Source organism: Schistocerca gregaria, chromosome 1 (genome assembly GCF_023897955.1).
Source record: "Schistocerca gregaria isolate iqSchGreg1 chromosome 1, iqSchGreg1.2, whole genome shotgun sequence".
Lineage (NCBI taxonomy): Eukaryota > Metazoa > Arthropoda > Insecta > Orthoptera > Acrididae > Schistocerca > Schistocerca gregaria.
The window spans coordinates 490,201,274-490,219,377 of NC_064920.1; the positions used below are offsets into that span (position 1 = coordinate 490,201,274).

The 18,104-nt window shown below is 39.3% G+C and overlaps 1 protein-coding gene across 4 annotated transcripts in view; it reads left to right on the forward strand.

Moving 5' to 3' along the window:
• LOC126353863 (SWI/SNF-related matrix-associated actin-dependent regulator of chromatin subfamily A containing DEAD/H box 1 homolog) overlaps positions 1–18,104 on the forward strand; it is a 190,083-nt gene that overhangs the window by 17,085 nt on the left and 154,894 nt on the right. For 2 of the 4 annotated variants that reach the window (XM_050003034.1, XM_050003044.1), the window contains exon 3: positions 10,415–10,683. In XM_050003034.1, coding sequence (XP_049858991.1) covers positions 10,415–10,683 — 269 coding nt within the window. The remainder of the gene's footprint in view (positions 1–10,414; positions 10,684–18,104) is intronic. The other 2 variants (XM_050003060.1, XM_050003050.1) reach the window with 1 other exon arrangement.

An 18,104-nucleotide genomic window follows, 5' to 3' on the forward strand; every position in this document is an offset into this window, starting at 1 on the left:
TGCATGAGAGATACCACATGAGACTGCAGGATGTCCGTGACATTCCATTGTTTCGTCTGTTCTCTCAGTCACTACCAGCTGTGACCTGAAATCCTACCCAATGGATTGCAACAGCATGATGCCAGAAGTAACACCACTGTGTATGACCAACTCTCTGAAAGAATCAAATCTCTCCTAACGTTGATGCCATACTCATCGACAGTAATGGTCCAGGGTAGTGCAGAACCAAGATTCATCGCTGAACACAGTGCTACACCATTCATCAAAAGTAGTCACAGCAGCACTCCAAAAACAGTTGGGGTGTTAGCAGCTGCCTACACATGGAATGGTAATTTTGTTTCAGACTGCTGCTGTTCCCAGGCCAATGGTTCTGGATAACAAAGGATGTTGCAGTGTAGTATTCCCTTTTCTTGGAAGGCAGGCACAGATGAGAAGGGACTACAATGAGCTCAGTGCACAGTATGGTAACCCTGTCCTGCTTTGGTCACACATGGAAAACCAGGATCTTAACGATGAATATTGTCCTCGCATACCCATGCAGAGCAACTTTGGACCGCTGTCACATCTGAATGTCTTAAATATCTGGATATTACATTATACAACCATCTGGCCAAATGGAGACCCACAAAGAGACGCCTTTCAAACTCTGTCGGGTGCTGATAATGCTGTCACACAAGTGTACATGTCACCTCCATGTCCTTGACAGTGATCATTCTACATCTGATGCTGTTCACACCCCTTGCATATTTATCTGGTAACAACACTAAACACGAACAATGCTGATGCTTTCTGGTGACCATTCTACCTGTCAGATAGAATTGCAGTTTTAATAATTTACATACATGTTGATAGTGTGTATGGCTATGAAATTACATTGACCAAGTCTTCTGGGTGCTTTCCTTTTTTTGTCAGGCAGTGTATACAAGGAAATAACTGCTACTTTTAATGAAACAACTGCTGCTTCTCATATAGTAGTCAATTGCTATTGTTATCTAATGCTTAGGAACCATTTCGTGAAATTGGTATCTGTTGTTGTTGTGGTCTTCAGTCCTGAGACTGGTTTGATGCAGCTCTCCGTGCTAATCTATCCTGTGCAAGCTCCTTCATCTCCCAGTACCTACTGCAACCTACATCCTTCTGAATCTGCTTAGTGTATTCATCTCTTGGTCTCCCTCTATGATTTTTACCCTCCACGCAGCCCTCCAATACCAAATTGGTGATCCCTTGATGCCTCAGAACATGTCCTACCAACCGATCCCTTCTTCTGGTCAAGTTGTGCCACAAACTTCTCTTCTCCCCAATCCTATTCAGTATTTCCTCATTAGTTATGTGATCTACCCATCTAATCTTCAGCATTCTTCTGTAGCACCACATTTCGAAAGCTTCTATTCTCTTCTTGTCCAAACTATTTATCGTCCATGTTTCACTTCCATACATGGCTACACTCCATACAAACACTTTCAGAAATGACTTCCTGACACTTAAATCTCTACTCGATGTTAACAAATTTCTCTTCTTCAGAAACGCTTTCCTTGCCATTGTCAGTCTACATTTTATATCCTCTCTACTTCAACCATCATCAGTTATTTTGCCCCCCAAATAGCAAAACTCCTTTACGACATTAAGTGTTTCATTTCCTAATCTAATTCCCTCAGCAACACCCGACTTAATTCGACTACATTCCATTATCCTCATTTTGCTTTTGTTGATGATCATCTTATATCCTACCTTCAAGACACTGTCCATTCCGTTCAACGGCTCTTCCAAGTCCTTTGCTGTCTCTGACAGAATTACAATGTCATCGGCCAACCTCAATGTTTTTATTTCTTCTCCATGGATTTTAATTCCTACTCCAAATTTTTTTTTTTTTTTTTTTTTTTTTTTTTTTTTTTCCTTCACTGCTTGCTCAATATACAGATTGAATAACGTCAGGGATAGGCTACAACCCTGTCTCACTTCCTTCCCAATCACTGCTTCCCTTTCATGTCCCTCGACTCTTATAACTGCCATCTGGTTTCTGTACAAATTGTAAATAGCCTTTTGCTCCTGGTATTTTACCCCTGCCACCTTCAGAATTTGAAAGAGAGTATTCCAGTCAACATTGTCAAAAGTTTTCTCTAAGTCTACAAATGCTAGAAACGTAGGTTTGCCTTTCCTTAATCTTTCTTCTAAGATAAGTCGTAAGGTCAGTATTGCCCCACGTGTTCCAACATTTCTACGGAATCCAAACTGATCTTTCCCGAGGTCAGCTTCTACCAGTTTTTCCATTCATCTGTAAATAATTCGCATTAGTATTTTGCAGCTGCGACTTATTAAACTGATAGTTCGGTAATTTTGACATATGTCAACATCTGCTTTCTTTGGGATTTGAATTATTATATTCTTCTTGAAATCTGAGGGTATTTCGCCTGTCTCGTACATGTTGCTCACCAGATGGTAGAGTTTTGTTAGGACTGGTTCTCCCAAGGCCGTCAGTAGTTCTAATGGAATGTTGTCTACTCCCGGGACCTTGTTTCGACTCAGGTCTTTCAGTGCTCTGTCAAACTCTTCACGCAGTATCGTATCCCCCACTTCATCTACATCCTCTTCCATTTCCATAATATTGTCCTCAAGAACATCGCCCTTGTATAGACCCTCTATATACTCCTTCCACCTTTCTGCTTTCCTCTCTTTGCTTAGAACTGGGTTTCCATCTGAGCTCTTGATATTCATACAAGTGGCTCTCTTTTCTCCAAAGGTCTCTCAAATTTTCCTGTAGGCTGTATCTATCTTACCCCTAGTGAGATAAGCCCCTACATCCTTACATTTGTCCTTTAGCCATGCATGCTTAGCCATTTTGCACTTCCTGTCGATCTCATTTTTGAGACGTTTGTATTCCTTTTTGCCTGCTTCATTTACTCCATTTTTATATGTCCTCCTTTCATCAATTGAATTTAATATTTCTTCTGTTACCCAATGATTTCTACCAGCCCTCGTCTTTTTACCTACTTGATCCTCTGCTGCCTTCACTACTTCATCCCTCAGAGCTACCTATTCGTCTTCTACTGTATTTCTTTCCCCCATTCCTGTCAATTGTTCCCTTATGCTCTCCTTGAAACTCTGCACAACCTCTGGTTTTGTCAATTTGTCCAGGTCCCATCTCCTTAAATTAGCACCTTTTTGCAATTTCTTCAGTTTTACTCTACAGTTCATAACCAATAGATTGTGGTCAGAGTTCACATCTGCTCCTGGAAATGTCTTACAATTTAAAACCTGGTTCCTAAATCTCTGTCTTACCATTATATAATCTATCTGAAACCTGTCAGTATCTCCAGGATTCTTCCATGTATACAACGTTCTTTTATGATTCTTGAACCAAGTGTCAGCTATGACTAAGTTATGCTCTGTGCAAAAATCTACCAGACGGCTTCCTCTTTCATTTCTTAGCCCCAATCCATATTCACCTACTATGTTTCCTTCTCTCCCTTTCCCTGCTGGCGAATTCCAGTCACCCATGACTATTGGATCTTCCCTACCAAAAAGTACCCAGTCCAGTCACATACTTGACAATAAGTGTAGGTGTTACTGAGTCAAATGCTTTTCAGAAATCAGGAAATACTACATCTACCTGATTGCCTATATCCAAAGCTTTAAGTATGTCATGTGAGAAAAGTGCAATTTGGGTTTCACGTGATCGATGTTTTCGGAATTCCGTGCTGGTTGACATTGAGGAGGTCATTCTCTTCAAGATACCTCATTAAGTTTGAGGTCAGAATATATTCTAACATTCTACAACTAATTGATGCCAAGGATATTGGATCACTTCTACTACCCTTCTTCCAGACAGGTGTGACCTCTGCTTTTTTCCAAGAACTGAGCAAGGCTCTTTGTTCAAGTGATTTATGATAGATCATAACAATACCAGAGAAGGAAAGTTGCTACTCACTATATAGCAGAGATGAATGTAAGGTTAGTTTGCATGTTGAGGGATTTGGGGAATGATGTTGAGGCAAGGTTCGAGGTTAAGAAATTCTGGAAAGTTAACAGGGGTGGTTTGGAGGCAGTGGGGGTGGATCACGGTTGGATGGAGAAGTGAACTGTGTTAGGCAAGGTTCAATATTGGTCTTTGGTCGAGTCCGATTGGTCGGGTTGGTAGCAAAAAATTGTTTCCCCTGTACGGACCGGGAGAAGGAGAGAAGGTCTTTAACTCGTCCAGCATGCTTGAATTTTGGAGTGGGGCTAAAGGCGAGCCCTTTGGAAAGGGCTGATATTTCTGGCTTCTGGAGCAAAGGTTCATAACTGTGCTGCGGGTCTGTTTAGGTTCTGGGTTCTGTGTGGTGGTGGTGGGAGGGAGTTTTGGAGGTCTGCGAGACAGGGTTTGTCAGCTATGAGGGGGTGTGGGGGAGGTTTGGAGGTGGTTGTAGAAGTGGTTGTAGAAGAGGTGGACAGTGGTATTCCGAGGCGGGAGTAGGAAGTGAGCAGAATGGAGAACTTTTTGAGGTGGTGTTGTGCATGTTGCTCAAGTTCCTGCAGGGCAAGGGTTTCAATGTGTGTGATGGGGAATTTGGGATTGCATAGCAGGAGAATTTTGCAGATGGAGAGGAGGTACTGTAAGGAGGTTTGAGCTTGGTTGATATGGTTTTGCAGGACTATGTTGGTGAGGGCTAAGGATTGGCGGAATCTGAACAGGTGGAGGTCATTGTGAAAGGAGGGGTGGCAACCAGAGATGGGTAAATTGATGGAAAGCCATTAGGGGGGGATTTCATGAGCCAAGAAACAACACAGGAACAGTATGTGGGACTGGGATCTTTCCACCAGAAGCATTAGACCAACAGAAATATCGGTCCTTTCCAAAGGCCTCACCTTTTCCCCCTCTCCCAAATTCATCCATGCTGGACTGGTTAAAGACCTTCTCTCTTTCTCCCAGTCCCTAAAGTGGAAACACTTTTTTGCTACCAACCTGACCAATCAAGCTCAACCAAAGACCAATATTGAGCCTTGCCTAACTCAGTTCACTCCTCCATCCAATTGTGATCCACCCCTCCCACTGCCTCCAAACCACCCCCTGTTATCTTTCCAGAATTTCTTAACCTCGAACCTTGCCTCAACATCATTCCCCAAATCCCTCAACATGCAAACTAATGTTACATCCGCAGAAAGAACCGCAGTCCACCCTGTAAAAACTGATCCCGACCTTATAATCCTACCTGCTGACAAAGACTTGTGTGTGTGTGTGTGTGTGTGTGTGTGCGCGTGCGTGCGTTTGTGTGTGTGTGTGTGTGTGTGTGTGTGTGTGTGTGTGTGTGTCTACTGCTGACAAAGGGCTTAATGGGGAGTAGCAACTTTCCTTCTCTGGTATTGTTACATTCCATCCTGGATTTTCCATTGTTTGTTTATGATAGATTATAGTTAGAAGAGGGGCTAACTCAGTTGCAAATTCAGTATAGAATCTGACAGGGATACAATTGGGCCCAGGAACTTTGTTCTCTTTTGGCGATTTCAGCTGTTTCTTAACACTGCTGACACTAGTACTTATTTCATGCATCTTTCAGTGTTACGGGATTAAATAGGGGCAATTTTCCTGAGTTTTCCTTTGTAAAGGAACATTTGAAAATGGAGTCAAGAATGTCAACATTTGCTTTGCTACCCTGAATTTCACTTCCTATCTCATTCATTAGATACTGGACACTAACTTTGGTGTCACTAACAGCCTTTACATGTGACCAGAATTTCTTCGGGTTTTGTGAAATGTCATTTGGCAGTGTTCTGCTACGGTAACATTGAAGGCATCCTGCATTGCTCTCTTGACAGCCAAGCGCGTTTCATTCAGCACGTCTCTATCTATAGCCTACAATTTCTTAATAGTGACTGTATACCATGTAGAGTCCCTCCCATTACAAACTGTTCTGCTGGGTATGTAGATATCCAGTGCAGAGTTAGCTTTTCTTTTAAACTTGAGCTGTAGTTCCTTTACATGCTCCTGCCCTGTGCTGAAAGTTTAAAGTTCCTCACTGAGATATGAATAAATTTTTTTTTATCTAATTTACTGAACATATATACTTTTCTTCTTGTATTAGTTGTCCTTTGTATTGTAGTAATCAGTGTTGCACAACCATGTCAAACAGTCTCAAATGCAGTTTCAGTTTCTAACTTTGTGGATTTGAATTTCTTGTCTATTGCAACAAATACACCACCTCCACTTCACTTATTCTTTCGATTTACAGGTAAATTTTCCCCAAAAATCTCACTGTTATCAATTTTGAGTTTCAATCAGTTTTCTGTAGCTAGTATTATGTGAACTTCACTGCTTTTCATGAGTGGTTCAAACATTGGGAGGGGGGAATGCGGTGTGCGCCTCACACGCTGTCAGCTACCTGAGCAACAGGCTCTTAATATGTAGCGCACACTTGACCCATTTAGGAGGATCCTCCTGTTCTCAACCTTATGGCACAAGCCCAGGTATTCGAAGCCTAGTTTGTCACAGAACCTTCGAAGTCTCTGGTTCAATCTTTCCACTCGACTCAGAACAAAAGGGCCACAATCAGTTCCAGGGACAACACAGCACATTGTGAGCTTCTTTAAAACTTCGTACACTAGGCTGATCTTCTCAATCTTCTCTGCAGTTGCTGGAATGGCCTCCAGTTGACAACAGACAAGACAGGTTTCACCAAAACAGGCGAATTGAGTGCCACTGGCTCAGTTTTATTGAAAGACAGCACTTCAAACTTGTCCCTGTAGCAAACTGGGGCAGTGACTAAGTTGTATGAGGCATCTTTCAGTCCACAGTCAACTGTGAGTGCACTTTGGTTCAAATTGCACATTTTGCAATATTTTTACTCCTTGAAAAGAGAATGGAAGCTTTTGGGAAATTGGTACATTGTTATTTTTAGTTAACTACATTGTGTTGTGAAAAGAGGCAAAGATTGGTCAGTTGGAAGCCTCAGTATTTCACACAATGTTATCTTATACATTGTATGATCAAAATAAACTCCCACGCAAAATGCTTTCATAAAAGTAAGTGAAGTTTGCTTCCCAAGACTTTAGTATGTGCAGGAAAATGGCAACAAATTAAATCTCTCTCTCTCTCTCTCTCTCTCTCTCTCTCTCTCTCTCTCTCTACCTTAAAAAAAATAAAAATAGAAAAAATTGCATCCCAGCATTAATTGCATAACACATTTGGACCTCCATTTTCTTCATAGTCCCTAAAAGAAATCAGGGAAGTTAAAAGGAAGTAACAAATTATGTGAGAAAAACACTGAAAAACAGAATGACTGCATGAAGGATTAAACACTTCACAATACAGTTTTTCATTTGAAGTAACCATATATAGATTTCACAAAGGCTTTCATTCTCTTGCTAGAGAGTAAAAATATAGAGAAAAGTCTGATTCGAGTCTATGCACATGGGAGTTGACTGATCTGCACATGGGCTTCATACCATTTGACTACTATTCCAGTCAGGAAGAACTTGCCTTATGTTTATTGGCTAAAGATCAGAATGACAAAGTTTTCAGTTTCTTGGAATCTGTTAAGTTACAAACTACATGTGTAAATAAACTTTCATCATTTTCTAGTATTCTATCAGTTCCATGTGGAGTGAAATGGACCCCGCATAGTAACCTCGGTCCATTTCACAAGACATACCTTTGTGTGACCCTGGACTAGTATGCCAAAGCTCCTCGAAATCAATGTTGTTGCTGGGTCTGTCCCATCCTTGTTAATCACCTGCACTTGTGACACTTCAAACACTGTGTAATTCTGTGTACATTATAATATTGTCTAACTACTTGGTATTAGATAATACTTAAGTTCATACTGAAAGAATGATATGTGTCATGTGTAATTACTTTTGAATTCTTGTTTTGTACAGTTCATACAACATTTATTATAATTTTGTTCATTATTTTTTTCCATTCTGTTAACACACTGTTCTCATTTTTTTCATATTTTCAGTCTTTCTTGTTTGTTACCTTGATTATATGCTATTCTGTCTTGAAACTAAAGAAAAGTGTATTCTGTGCATTCCATTGCTTCTCGTTTCCTAGCCCATGAATGTGTTCTCGAACCATACTCATAAGTACAAATAATACAATTGCAAAGATATTGAATACAGATACACTATGTGATCAAAAGCATCTGGACACCCCTAAAAACATACGTTTCTCATATTAGGTGCATTGTACTGCTAGCTACTCCATATCAGGACCTCAGTAGTCATTAGACATCGTGAGAGAGCACAGTGGGGTGGTCCGTAGAACTCACGGACTTCGAACATGGTCGGGTGATTGGGTGTCACTTGTGTCATACGTCTGTACCCGAGATTTCCACACTTCTAAACGTTCATAGGTCCACTGTTTCTGATGTGATAGCGAAGTGGAAATGTGAAGGGACATGTACAGCACAAAAGCATACAAGCCGACCTTGTCTGTTGACTGACAGAGACTGCTGACAGTTGAAGAGGGCCTTAATGTCTAATAGGCAGACATCTATCCAGACCATCACACAGGAATTCCAACCTGCATCATGATCCACTGCAAGTACTATGACCATTAGGCGGGAGGTGAGAAAATTTGGATTTCATTGTCGAGCAGCTGCTCATAGCCCACACATCACGCTGGTAAATGCCAAATGATGCCTCGCTTGGACGATTGAACAGTGGAAAAACATTATGTAGAGTGACGAATCACAGTACACAATGTGGCAATCCGATGGCAGGGTGTGGGTATGGCAAATGCCTGGTGAACGTAATCTGCCAGTGTGTGTAGTGCCAACAGTAAAATTCGGATGCGATGGTGTTGTGGTGTGGTCGTATTTTTCATGGAGGGGCTTGCACCCCTTGTTGCTTTGTGTGGCTCTATCACGGCACAGGTCTACATTGATGTTTAAAGCATCTTCTTGCTTCCCACTGTAGAAGAGCAATTCAGGGATGGAGACTGCATCTTTCAACACTATCGAGCACCTGTTCATAATGCACAGCCTGTGGCAGAGTGGTTGCACAACAACAACAACAACAACAACAACAACAACCCTGTAATGGACTGGCCTGCACAGAGTTCTGACCTGAATCCTATAGAACACTTTTGGGATGTTTCGGAATTTCGAACACCGACTTTATGCCTGACCTGAAACCTATACAACACCTCTGGGACATTTTGGAATGCCGACTTTGTGTGAAGCCTCACCAACTGACATTGATACCTCTCCTTAGTGCAGCACTCTTTGAAGAATGGGCTGCCACTCCCCAAGAATCCTTCCAAAACTTGATTGAATGTATGCCTTTGAGAGTGGAAGTTGTCATCAAGGCTATGGGTGGGCCAACACCACATTGAATTCCAACATTACCGAAGGAGGGCGCCATGAACTTGTAAGTAATTTTCAGCCAGGTGTCCAGATACTTTTGATCGCATAGTGTAATTGTTTATTTTAACATGGGAGTTTCATGAAGTTGATCTGTAAATGTGTATATTTTGTTGGCTCAAATAAGACACTGTATGCCAATGAACTTCATCTGAAAGTAGATGTGTGCTTGTCACTTTGTTTCCATCCTCTGTGCCATTACTTAAACAATGTAACATAACTTTGGAGTAGATTTTAGCTGTTAATACATACAGTAATACAGAATAGTGGAGCTGCTACTTCATTGATGTTTTAGATTCCTTTGTTAGTTTTTGCTAAGATCTTCATGACTCTTTCCTTACACATTTTCCATTTGGGATGACATGTGGCAAGTTGAAATGGAGTGTTAGTATACAACTTGCTACTGGTTGCTCCTGATTCTTTCAGAGTAATTGCATTGCCCATTCTAGGCATTCAACAGTTGGTTTGAGTTTTGATTTTGTGGTGTCACCCCCAGACACCACACTTGCTAGGTGGTAGCCTTTAAATCAGCCGCGGTCCGGAAGTATACATCGGACCCGCGTGTCGCCACTATCAGTGATTGCAGATCGAGCACCGCCACACGGCAGGTTTAGAGAGACTTCCTAGAACTTGCCTCACTTGTACAGCCGACTTTGCTAGCGATGGTTCACTAACTACTTGTGTTCTGATTTGCCAAGACGATAGTTTAGTATAGCCTTCAGCTACGTCATTTGCTACGACCTAGCAAGGCGCCCTATTCATTTACTATTGATGTTGTGAATCTTGTACCGTCAAGAGCGACGGTCATCATTAATGGATTAAAGTTAAGTATTCCACCAGCTACGTCCTGTTCCAGACCTCACGCCAGCCTGCGTGAGCTAAAAAGCGTGCATTTAAGCCTCCTTTATTGAAATGGTGTTGGCTCTCTTGCCAACCACAACAGATTTTAACTTCCCAATTCCATCAACACAGAATATACTATTCTGCTTGGTCTAACCATCAAACCAATTGACATTATACTTTAAAATTCCTTATAAGCTATATTAATATTATTATTTTCTCTCATTCTTTCCTTCCAGAACTAGATGATGATGACGACGACGTGAAGCCGTTTCAGCGTAAGAAGATTACTTATTGTATAATAGATGATGATGATGATGACGACATCCAAGAGATACCTATCGAGCCAGTACCATCAGTTTCTGAAGAACAAGAGGTTATTCCTGTAGAGAATGGGGTAGAACCTGAGGCTGTTGATGGCATACAACCTGAGGCTGTTGATGACATACATGAAAAACAAGTAAGCCTTGACTTCCTGGAAGATGCATTTCCCACTAAAGATAAAATGGTGAGCAGTGCATGAGACCATTCATCTTTTTATTTTGTTGTTATTTTATAGTTATTTATGAAATGGCAAGTTCTTGATTAAATTCTAATTAAAATTAACTTGTGCCACTTGACCATTACCACAATATGTGGCAGCTACCACTGAGATTTTGATGACACAGGCATACTGCAGAGAAATAGAGGATAGTATGTAGATAGGATGAAAGTTTTAAAGGTATATGCTGTCATCAGATGTTATTCGCAGGCAGCTGTGCTGCTCCAGAGTGAGTGCCACCATTCAGTTCATGATTATACTTTTAGAAGTAGTTGAATAAATGGAAGTAATGACTGAGCGAAGTGGTACAGTGGTTAGCATACTGGACGCACATTCGGGAGGACAGTGGTTCAAACCAGCGTCCGACCATCCTGATTCAGGTTTCCCATGATTTTCCTAAATTGCTTTACGCTAAATCCAGGATGGTTCCTTTCAACGGGCATGGCCGGCTTCCTTCCCCATCCTTCCCTAATCCGACGGGACCGATGACCTCACGGTTTGGTCCCCTCCCCCAAATCAACCAACAAACCAGTGGATGTAATGATTAATTCATGTACATTATGTTAGAAGGGACATGCATTATTCCACATTTAAAGAGACTGGATGCTGGGGAAAGGTAGTAAGCAAAGGGAAAAAAATAGAAACTGTTGAAAAAACTTCTGGAAGTCAGTCAGTAAATCAGTTTGTCTTGCTATCTAAAGGAGTGGAGGAAAAGCCACATCCAGATGTAGTTGAATATATGTTGAAGCAGAATATTAGCTTAAAGAAAAAAGACATGCTGGGGTCAAATCGGAATAGGAGAAGAATAATTCTGCTTCTAGTTAGCTGTAATGGGAGGGGTGTAGGACAGCAGCTTGAGGAGAAATTAAGTGCAGGATTCCAGGTCACAAGTTTTGTGAAACTGAGTGCTAGCCTTAGCCAGGTGACAGAAAACGTAGGTCAGCTATTCAGGGACTTTGAGAATGGAGATCAGGTAATTATAGTTGGGGAGCAGGAAACAGCCTGGCTATGAATCCAAGATATAATATTAGGAGTGACCTGGATAAAATAGGAGCAGAAACTGGGAACACAAATGTGGGGTTTGTGGATTTCTTTAGCACCATGATCGGCCCTGGGTAAACACTACTTAAGGCATCTTAACACTGAGCTGAAAGGGATGCTCCAGACACCGGCAAAATCTCTCATAAGTGGTGTTCCAGTTGATGCTATTAGTAGTTGGAGATGCACTACACATGGTCTGCACCTAAATAAGAAGGGGAAAGATACATTAGCTTCTCTATTAGCAAATACTGTAAGGAGCGCCACATCACACAAGGGATGATCCCTGTGGTTAGTGGGACCATGCACACAGGTTTTTTAGGTTAAAACCAAAGTCCAGACAGACAACAATCAAGAAAAATAGAATTAAAAAAAGCTTCATGTACGGTGAATATGGATAAAGCTAAGGGTAGTATCAATTTACCTCATCAAAATATCAGAAAAAAAGTATGTGAGCTGTTAGTGTGTTTAGATCCTCTCAAAAATAAGAATAAGAATGAGATTGATACACTTCATCTGTCTCAACACCATGTAAATGTAGGAATGGAAAGTGTCAGTATAAACGGATATAATTTAGCATCTTATGCTTTCAGATATAACGTGGATAAAGGAGGAGCTGCTGTCATTTACACAAAACAAGGGTATAAAAACAAAACTGTAGATGGAAGCATTTTGTGTAGATCAGCACTTTGAAGTTTTTGTATGTCGATTACAGCTAGATGATGTAGTGTTGATATTAGCAATAGTATACAGGTCTCCATTCGGAGATTGGGAGCTATTCACAAAAACGTTTGAGTCCCTATTATGGTGTCAGTCAGACAAAAGGAAGTTATTAATCTGCGGTGATATCAGTATAAGCTTTCTAAGCAATTCTGATAAGAAAAGTGAACTAGAAGTGTTATTAATGACATATAACTCAGAATCAGTGATAAATTTTTCTACACGTAGAACTCAAGACAGAAGCACTCTAATAGATAATGTATTTGCACAGCAAGAGGGTGTAAAACTAACACATGCTTTCCAGTCAGAAATGAATTATCAGATCATGATGGACAATTAATTAATTTACAAAATCTAACAGGATGTACACTTCAGAAAACATTAAGCAAAAGTATAATTTTGCCCAACCTGGTATCTATCCTTTCAGAGAAAGTTTAAGAAATGTTAATGGGGGAAGTGTGTAAAACGAATCCATTGATAATTGAAATATATTTCTTGATAAATTTATATCCCTTTTTGAAAATTGTTGCCCCACCCCCACAAAAAAAGCTAAATGTAACACCAAACAGTTTTCAAAGAAACTTTGGATTACTACCTGTATTAAAGTGTGTTAGAAAGAAAAAGAAAACTGTATGAAACAACTAGAATTAGTAAAGACTCTGAAGTAATTTTCCATTATAAAAATTGTTGTAGCATACTGAGAAAAGTCATCAGAAAAATCAAGAAATATGTATGTTACAGATTCCGGCGATAAAATCAAATCAATGTTGTTAGAAAGGGGGCAGGAAAAGTAAACACTGGGGTAGGTAGTATTAATATTAAAGAGACCATTTTAACCAACAGTACAAGAGTAGCTAACGTATGTAAAAACTTTTTGTAGTTGTAGGCAAAAAAAAAAAAAAAAAAAATGGTGAGAATAGATCAAAAGAAGAAGCCTTAACCAACAGTACATGAGTAGCTGATGTATGTAAAAACCATTTCTTAAGTGTAGGCAAAAAAATTGGTGAGAATAGTTCAAAAGAAGAACCCAAGCTGTACATGGAAGAGTCAATTTTGAGAAATCTTAGTCAGATTTCTTTCGATCTAAGAACCTATTGTGAAATAACAGGGTGTATACGATCCAGGAGATCCGGGAAAAACCCAGGAATTTTTTCATCCGACAGAAAACCGGGAAAAACCCGGGAATTGTTTAGAATTCCAGGAATTTTTCATTGTTTTAGTTTTCAGTTAAATTTTTGTGATTTTGACTGGTAAGAACCAATACTTCAACAAAGGATATTACTGTATCCCGCTACTGCAGAATAATGCTGCAGCAACAAAACATGACCAGGGGGGAAAAAAGAAAGAAAATAAAACTTAAGTTGCAAAGGAAATGTGCCATATACAACAACAAAACAGTGCTCATGCAAGCGCCTGCCAACAGCAAAATGTGTCAAAGGCTTTAGGAAGACTATGCAATGCTTTGTAACAAGTTGCCTCCGATGAGCATGGCGTGACAACTGTTTAAATTAGATTCGTTTGACCAGTAGTGGGTGGGCTTTTGCGCATGCGGAGTTGAGTCGCGTATGAGTAGTACATTCTCCTGTTTCTGGTTACAGATGTGTGTCTGGGCGCCACTACTTAATATTTCCCCGGTTCGGAAATTAGTAAATCTGGGGCTGATGCACAGAGCAGTCTGAGTTGTGGTGGGGAGGTGGGTCGTCTTCACGTGCCCTGTGTTTATGTTTAGTGATTTTGTTGTTTCCTCTTTGTTTATTGCTCTCATGTTAAACAATAACAAAATGGATTTTTGTAGCCGGGAGCTATCAAATGAAGTAAATTACGTTTGCATAATTACGGAAGGCTAAAATATGTTATTAGTTTTAGATTTTACTACCACCTTTCTGACAGTCAAACATTAATCGCCTTACAGAACAATGAAGTTATTTTGGCCGGTTTGCTAAAGAGATTTGGCTTTTATTAATCTTTTCTGTTGAGGCAGTCAATTTATTTGAAACGAAGTGTTTAATTTCACACTATTGGCTAGTTTCAACTGTTCGCTGCATTTCAAGTGCACTTATGGTATTATGCCATAATAAAGAACCAAACATGACATAATACAGTACTGATACTCCAAGAAAATTTGAATACGATTGTGCATTTTAAGCCGAATTATGCGTTTTAGTAAGGTTCACGAAATTCCGACGCTCCTGAATTATCCTCTGATGTCTTGTTTCTTTTATGACATATTGTGAGATCTTTTTAATGTTTGACACGTACAAACATATGGGCTTCCTTCGTCATTGCAGCTGCGCAAGCGCAGTGACGCTTGTTATCTGGTGCTCTCTTGCAACTGCTGAAACAAACCTATTTCTAACAGGTCGCGGGAAAATATTGCGAATGGTGGTTTGAAAAGCTTTACATTCAAAGGAGATTTCCTTTTACATAAGATGAGCTATGTGCGAGAATGTACCATGCATTTATTAAATCATAAAGCGTTTGACTTTCATTTATAAATCAACTCTTTGAGGATGACCATTTATAAGAATTTCGAGCTCAGAAGATCAGACATTTACGTCATTATTAAAAATTTAACTGGCACATTTGTGTGATATATCTTCAAGTGTAACAAGTGCAAGAAAGATCAACATTATATGTGGAAGCTTAGCTTCTCTTCCAGCTTATTAACCTTCGAGACCAATATTATAGGTGAATGCTATGTATATCAATTTAAACCACTAAGTTTTCTTATTTGTGTGTTCGCGCTACTTAAGAGTGATGTTGCTATTGGCTGACTACATCACGTGTCCTACGTTGTCATCAGCTCGTGAGATCACATGTCATGAGCTATGACTGGCTTACAAAAGCGCATTGCAGTCTCGATTTCATTGCTTTGGAAAGTGACCTGCAGCGTTTGGTGGAATTCAAATTTATACCTTTGTAATGCGAAAATATGCAGCGTACATGTTCCTGCACATCAAAGGTCTTTCAGAACTTGTTTTTCCCCCCTGAGTTATGTTTTCTAAAGTGCCAGAAAATACTACTCCAGTATATAAAACCATTAACATTCAAAGGATTGATAAGTTTTACAGTGCCAAATAAGAGTATACTGTCACTTAACGTGGAAAAAGAGTGTTTTCACCTGGGAGAAAGTGTATTTTTAACTGGGAAAAATCCGGGAATTTTTTTTTCCTTGTCCACGTGTACACCCTGAATAAGTAAAAATCATTAAATCTTCAAAAAATAAATACTCTGTTGGAGTAGATGTCTTCTCTAATAAGATATTAAAACAATGTGGAGCAGTTACAGCTGATGTTCGAAGTCACATGTGCAATGTATCACTAATGCAAGGTATTTTCCAAACAGGTTAAAATATACCATTGTCAAGGCTCTCTACAAAAAAGGTGACACTACAGGTATCAATAATTACTGGCCAGTATTCTGGCTTACAGCATTTTCATAAATTGTTGAGAAAGTAATGTACTCAAGAGTGGTTAGCCATCTCAACAGTAATGGGATACTTAATAAATCACCATTTGGATTTCAAAAATGCTATCCCACTGGGAAGGCAATATACATTTTCACTGCCCATATAACAGAGTCTTTAAATGGTATAATTTCACCAATAGGAATTTTCCGTTGTGTATTCAAAGTATTTTATTGTGTGAACTGCGACATATGCTACAGAAATTGCCATTCTATGGTATGATACAGAACAGCATATGAATAGTTTCCCTCATTTCTACAGAACAGGAAGCAAAAAGTTTCTTTACATGGTTTAAGTGATTTAAGTTAACTTACCACCTCATCTAACAGGGAGAAATTACATTAGGTGTTCCACAGAGTTTGATCATGGGTCCCCTTCCATTCTTGGTGTATGTGAATGACCCCTCTTCTTATTTCAAACAAGAAGCTAAACTGACTCTGGTAGCTGATGATACAAGAATCATTATTAATCCAGTAAAAGAAACTCCAATAGAAAGTGATACAAATAACGTCTTTGGAAAAATTATTTATTGGTTTTCTGAAAATAGGCTTGCTCTGAACTTACAAAAAACACAGTACATCCAATTTTCTGCTGCAAGGAGTACAGTTCCTTCAATAAAAATTACACATCAACAGAAGTCAGTAGCTGTGATAGGGCATACTAAGTTTTTGGGTGTACATATAGATGAGAATCTTAATAGGAAAATTCATATTTTGGATCTTCTAAAGCAACTAGGTTCAGCAACTTTTGCAGTCAGAATAATTACCAATTTTGAGGTTATTGAAATTAGTAAGCTAACTTACTTAGCATACTTTCACCCTCTGGTGTCACACAGAATAATATTCTGGGATAACTCAACACTTAGGCAAAGAGTATTCATTGCTCAAGAGAAGGTGCTTAGCGTAAAGTGTGGGGCTCATAGTTGCACATCTTGTAGGCATCTGTAAAATGTTAGGAATTCTTACAATAGCCTCACAGTGCATTTATTCAGTAATGAAATTTGTTCTCAACAACATGGAGCAGTTTAAAAACAGCAAACATTCATGATTATGATACCAGAAGAAAGTAAGGCTTACCCTATCTTGTTCTTAACCTATCTTTGGCACAGAAAGGGATAAAATATGCTGCCGTAAAACTTTTCGATAAATTACCAGTTGAAATAAAATGTCTTGCAAACAGCAGTAATTGTTTTAAAAACAAATTGAAATCATATCTCCTTGACAACTTCTTCCATACCATAGATGAATTCTTGAATATGAATAAATGAATCTATAGGTATAATATATGCATTTTGTGACATTTAAGGGAATGGGGTAGGTAATAAAACTTTAAGCTTTTTTTTTTAAAAAAAACAACCTAATTCATGTTTGCATTTCTGGAGCACTTAACACATTCCACACCATAATGGTTACTGTGAGATTGATTATCTGAACACACAACTAACTAACTAAATTGCTCATTTCATGCATTTTACAAAATCCCGCAGCCTCTTTCAGCAACATTTCCCCTACTCCCCTACTTTGCGCAGTTAGTTTCTCAATTCCACTAACACTAAACTTTTTACAGTGAAACACCATTTTCATGTTCTCGCATATTAAGTTTTCCCACTTTTTACATTCATTTTTGCCAGTCCAAACAGTGTTCTATTCTGTCAATACAGTGCAGTCCCATCATTAATGACTCTTTGTTTCAACATTTCTCACATTTTAAGTTTTCTTCATCATTATTGTAACTTTTAACATTGATTTTGACACAGATTTCTGCAAAAAAGTACATTTTATTCCTGTTCAAAGTCGGGCTTGGAACAAAGCAGGAAAAGCAGACAACACAAAGCTATTGACCATGTAATGTAGCATTAGCATGGTAAGCTAGATTTTCATTGTCAGTGTCTTGGGTCATGGCCGCCTTTATTACAGTTTGCAGTGTTTAGAAAGATGTGAAAATATGCTGTGTTACTGTCTTAGTGGTAATCACAATCTGGGGATAGTGACGCTAGAAGCAACCTTCCTTCTGCTCATTGAATTGTAATACAACAGCTTTAAATTTCACAGTGATTTTTATAAATAAGCACCTCTTTTGAAGACAGTAGGCTCTGTAACGGGCTTTCATGAATTGTCATTACTTCCACTTAAAATACGCTAGTCTGTACCAGGTGCACAGACTA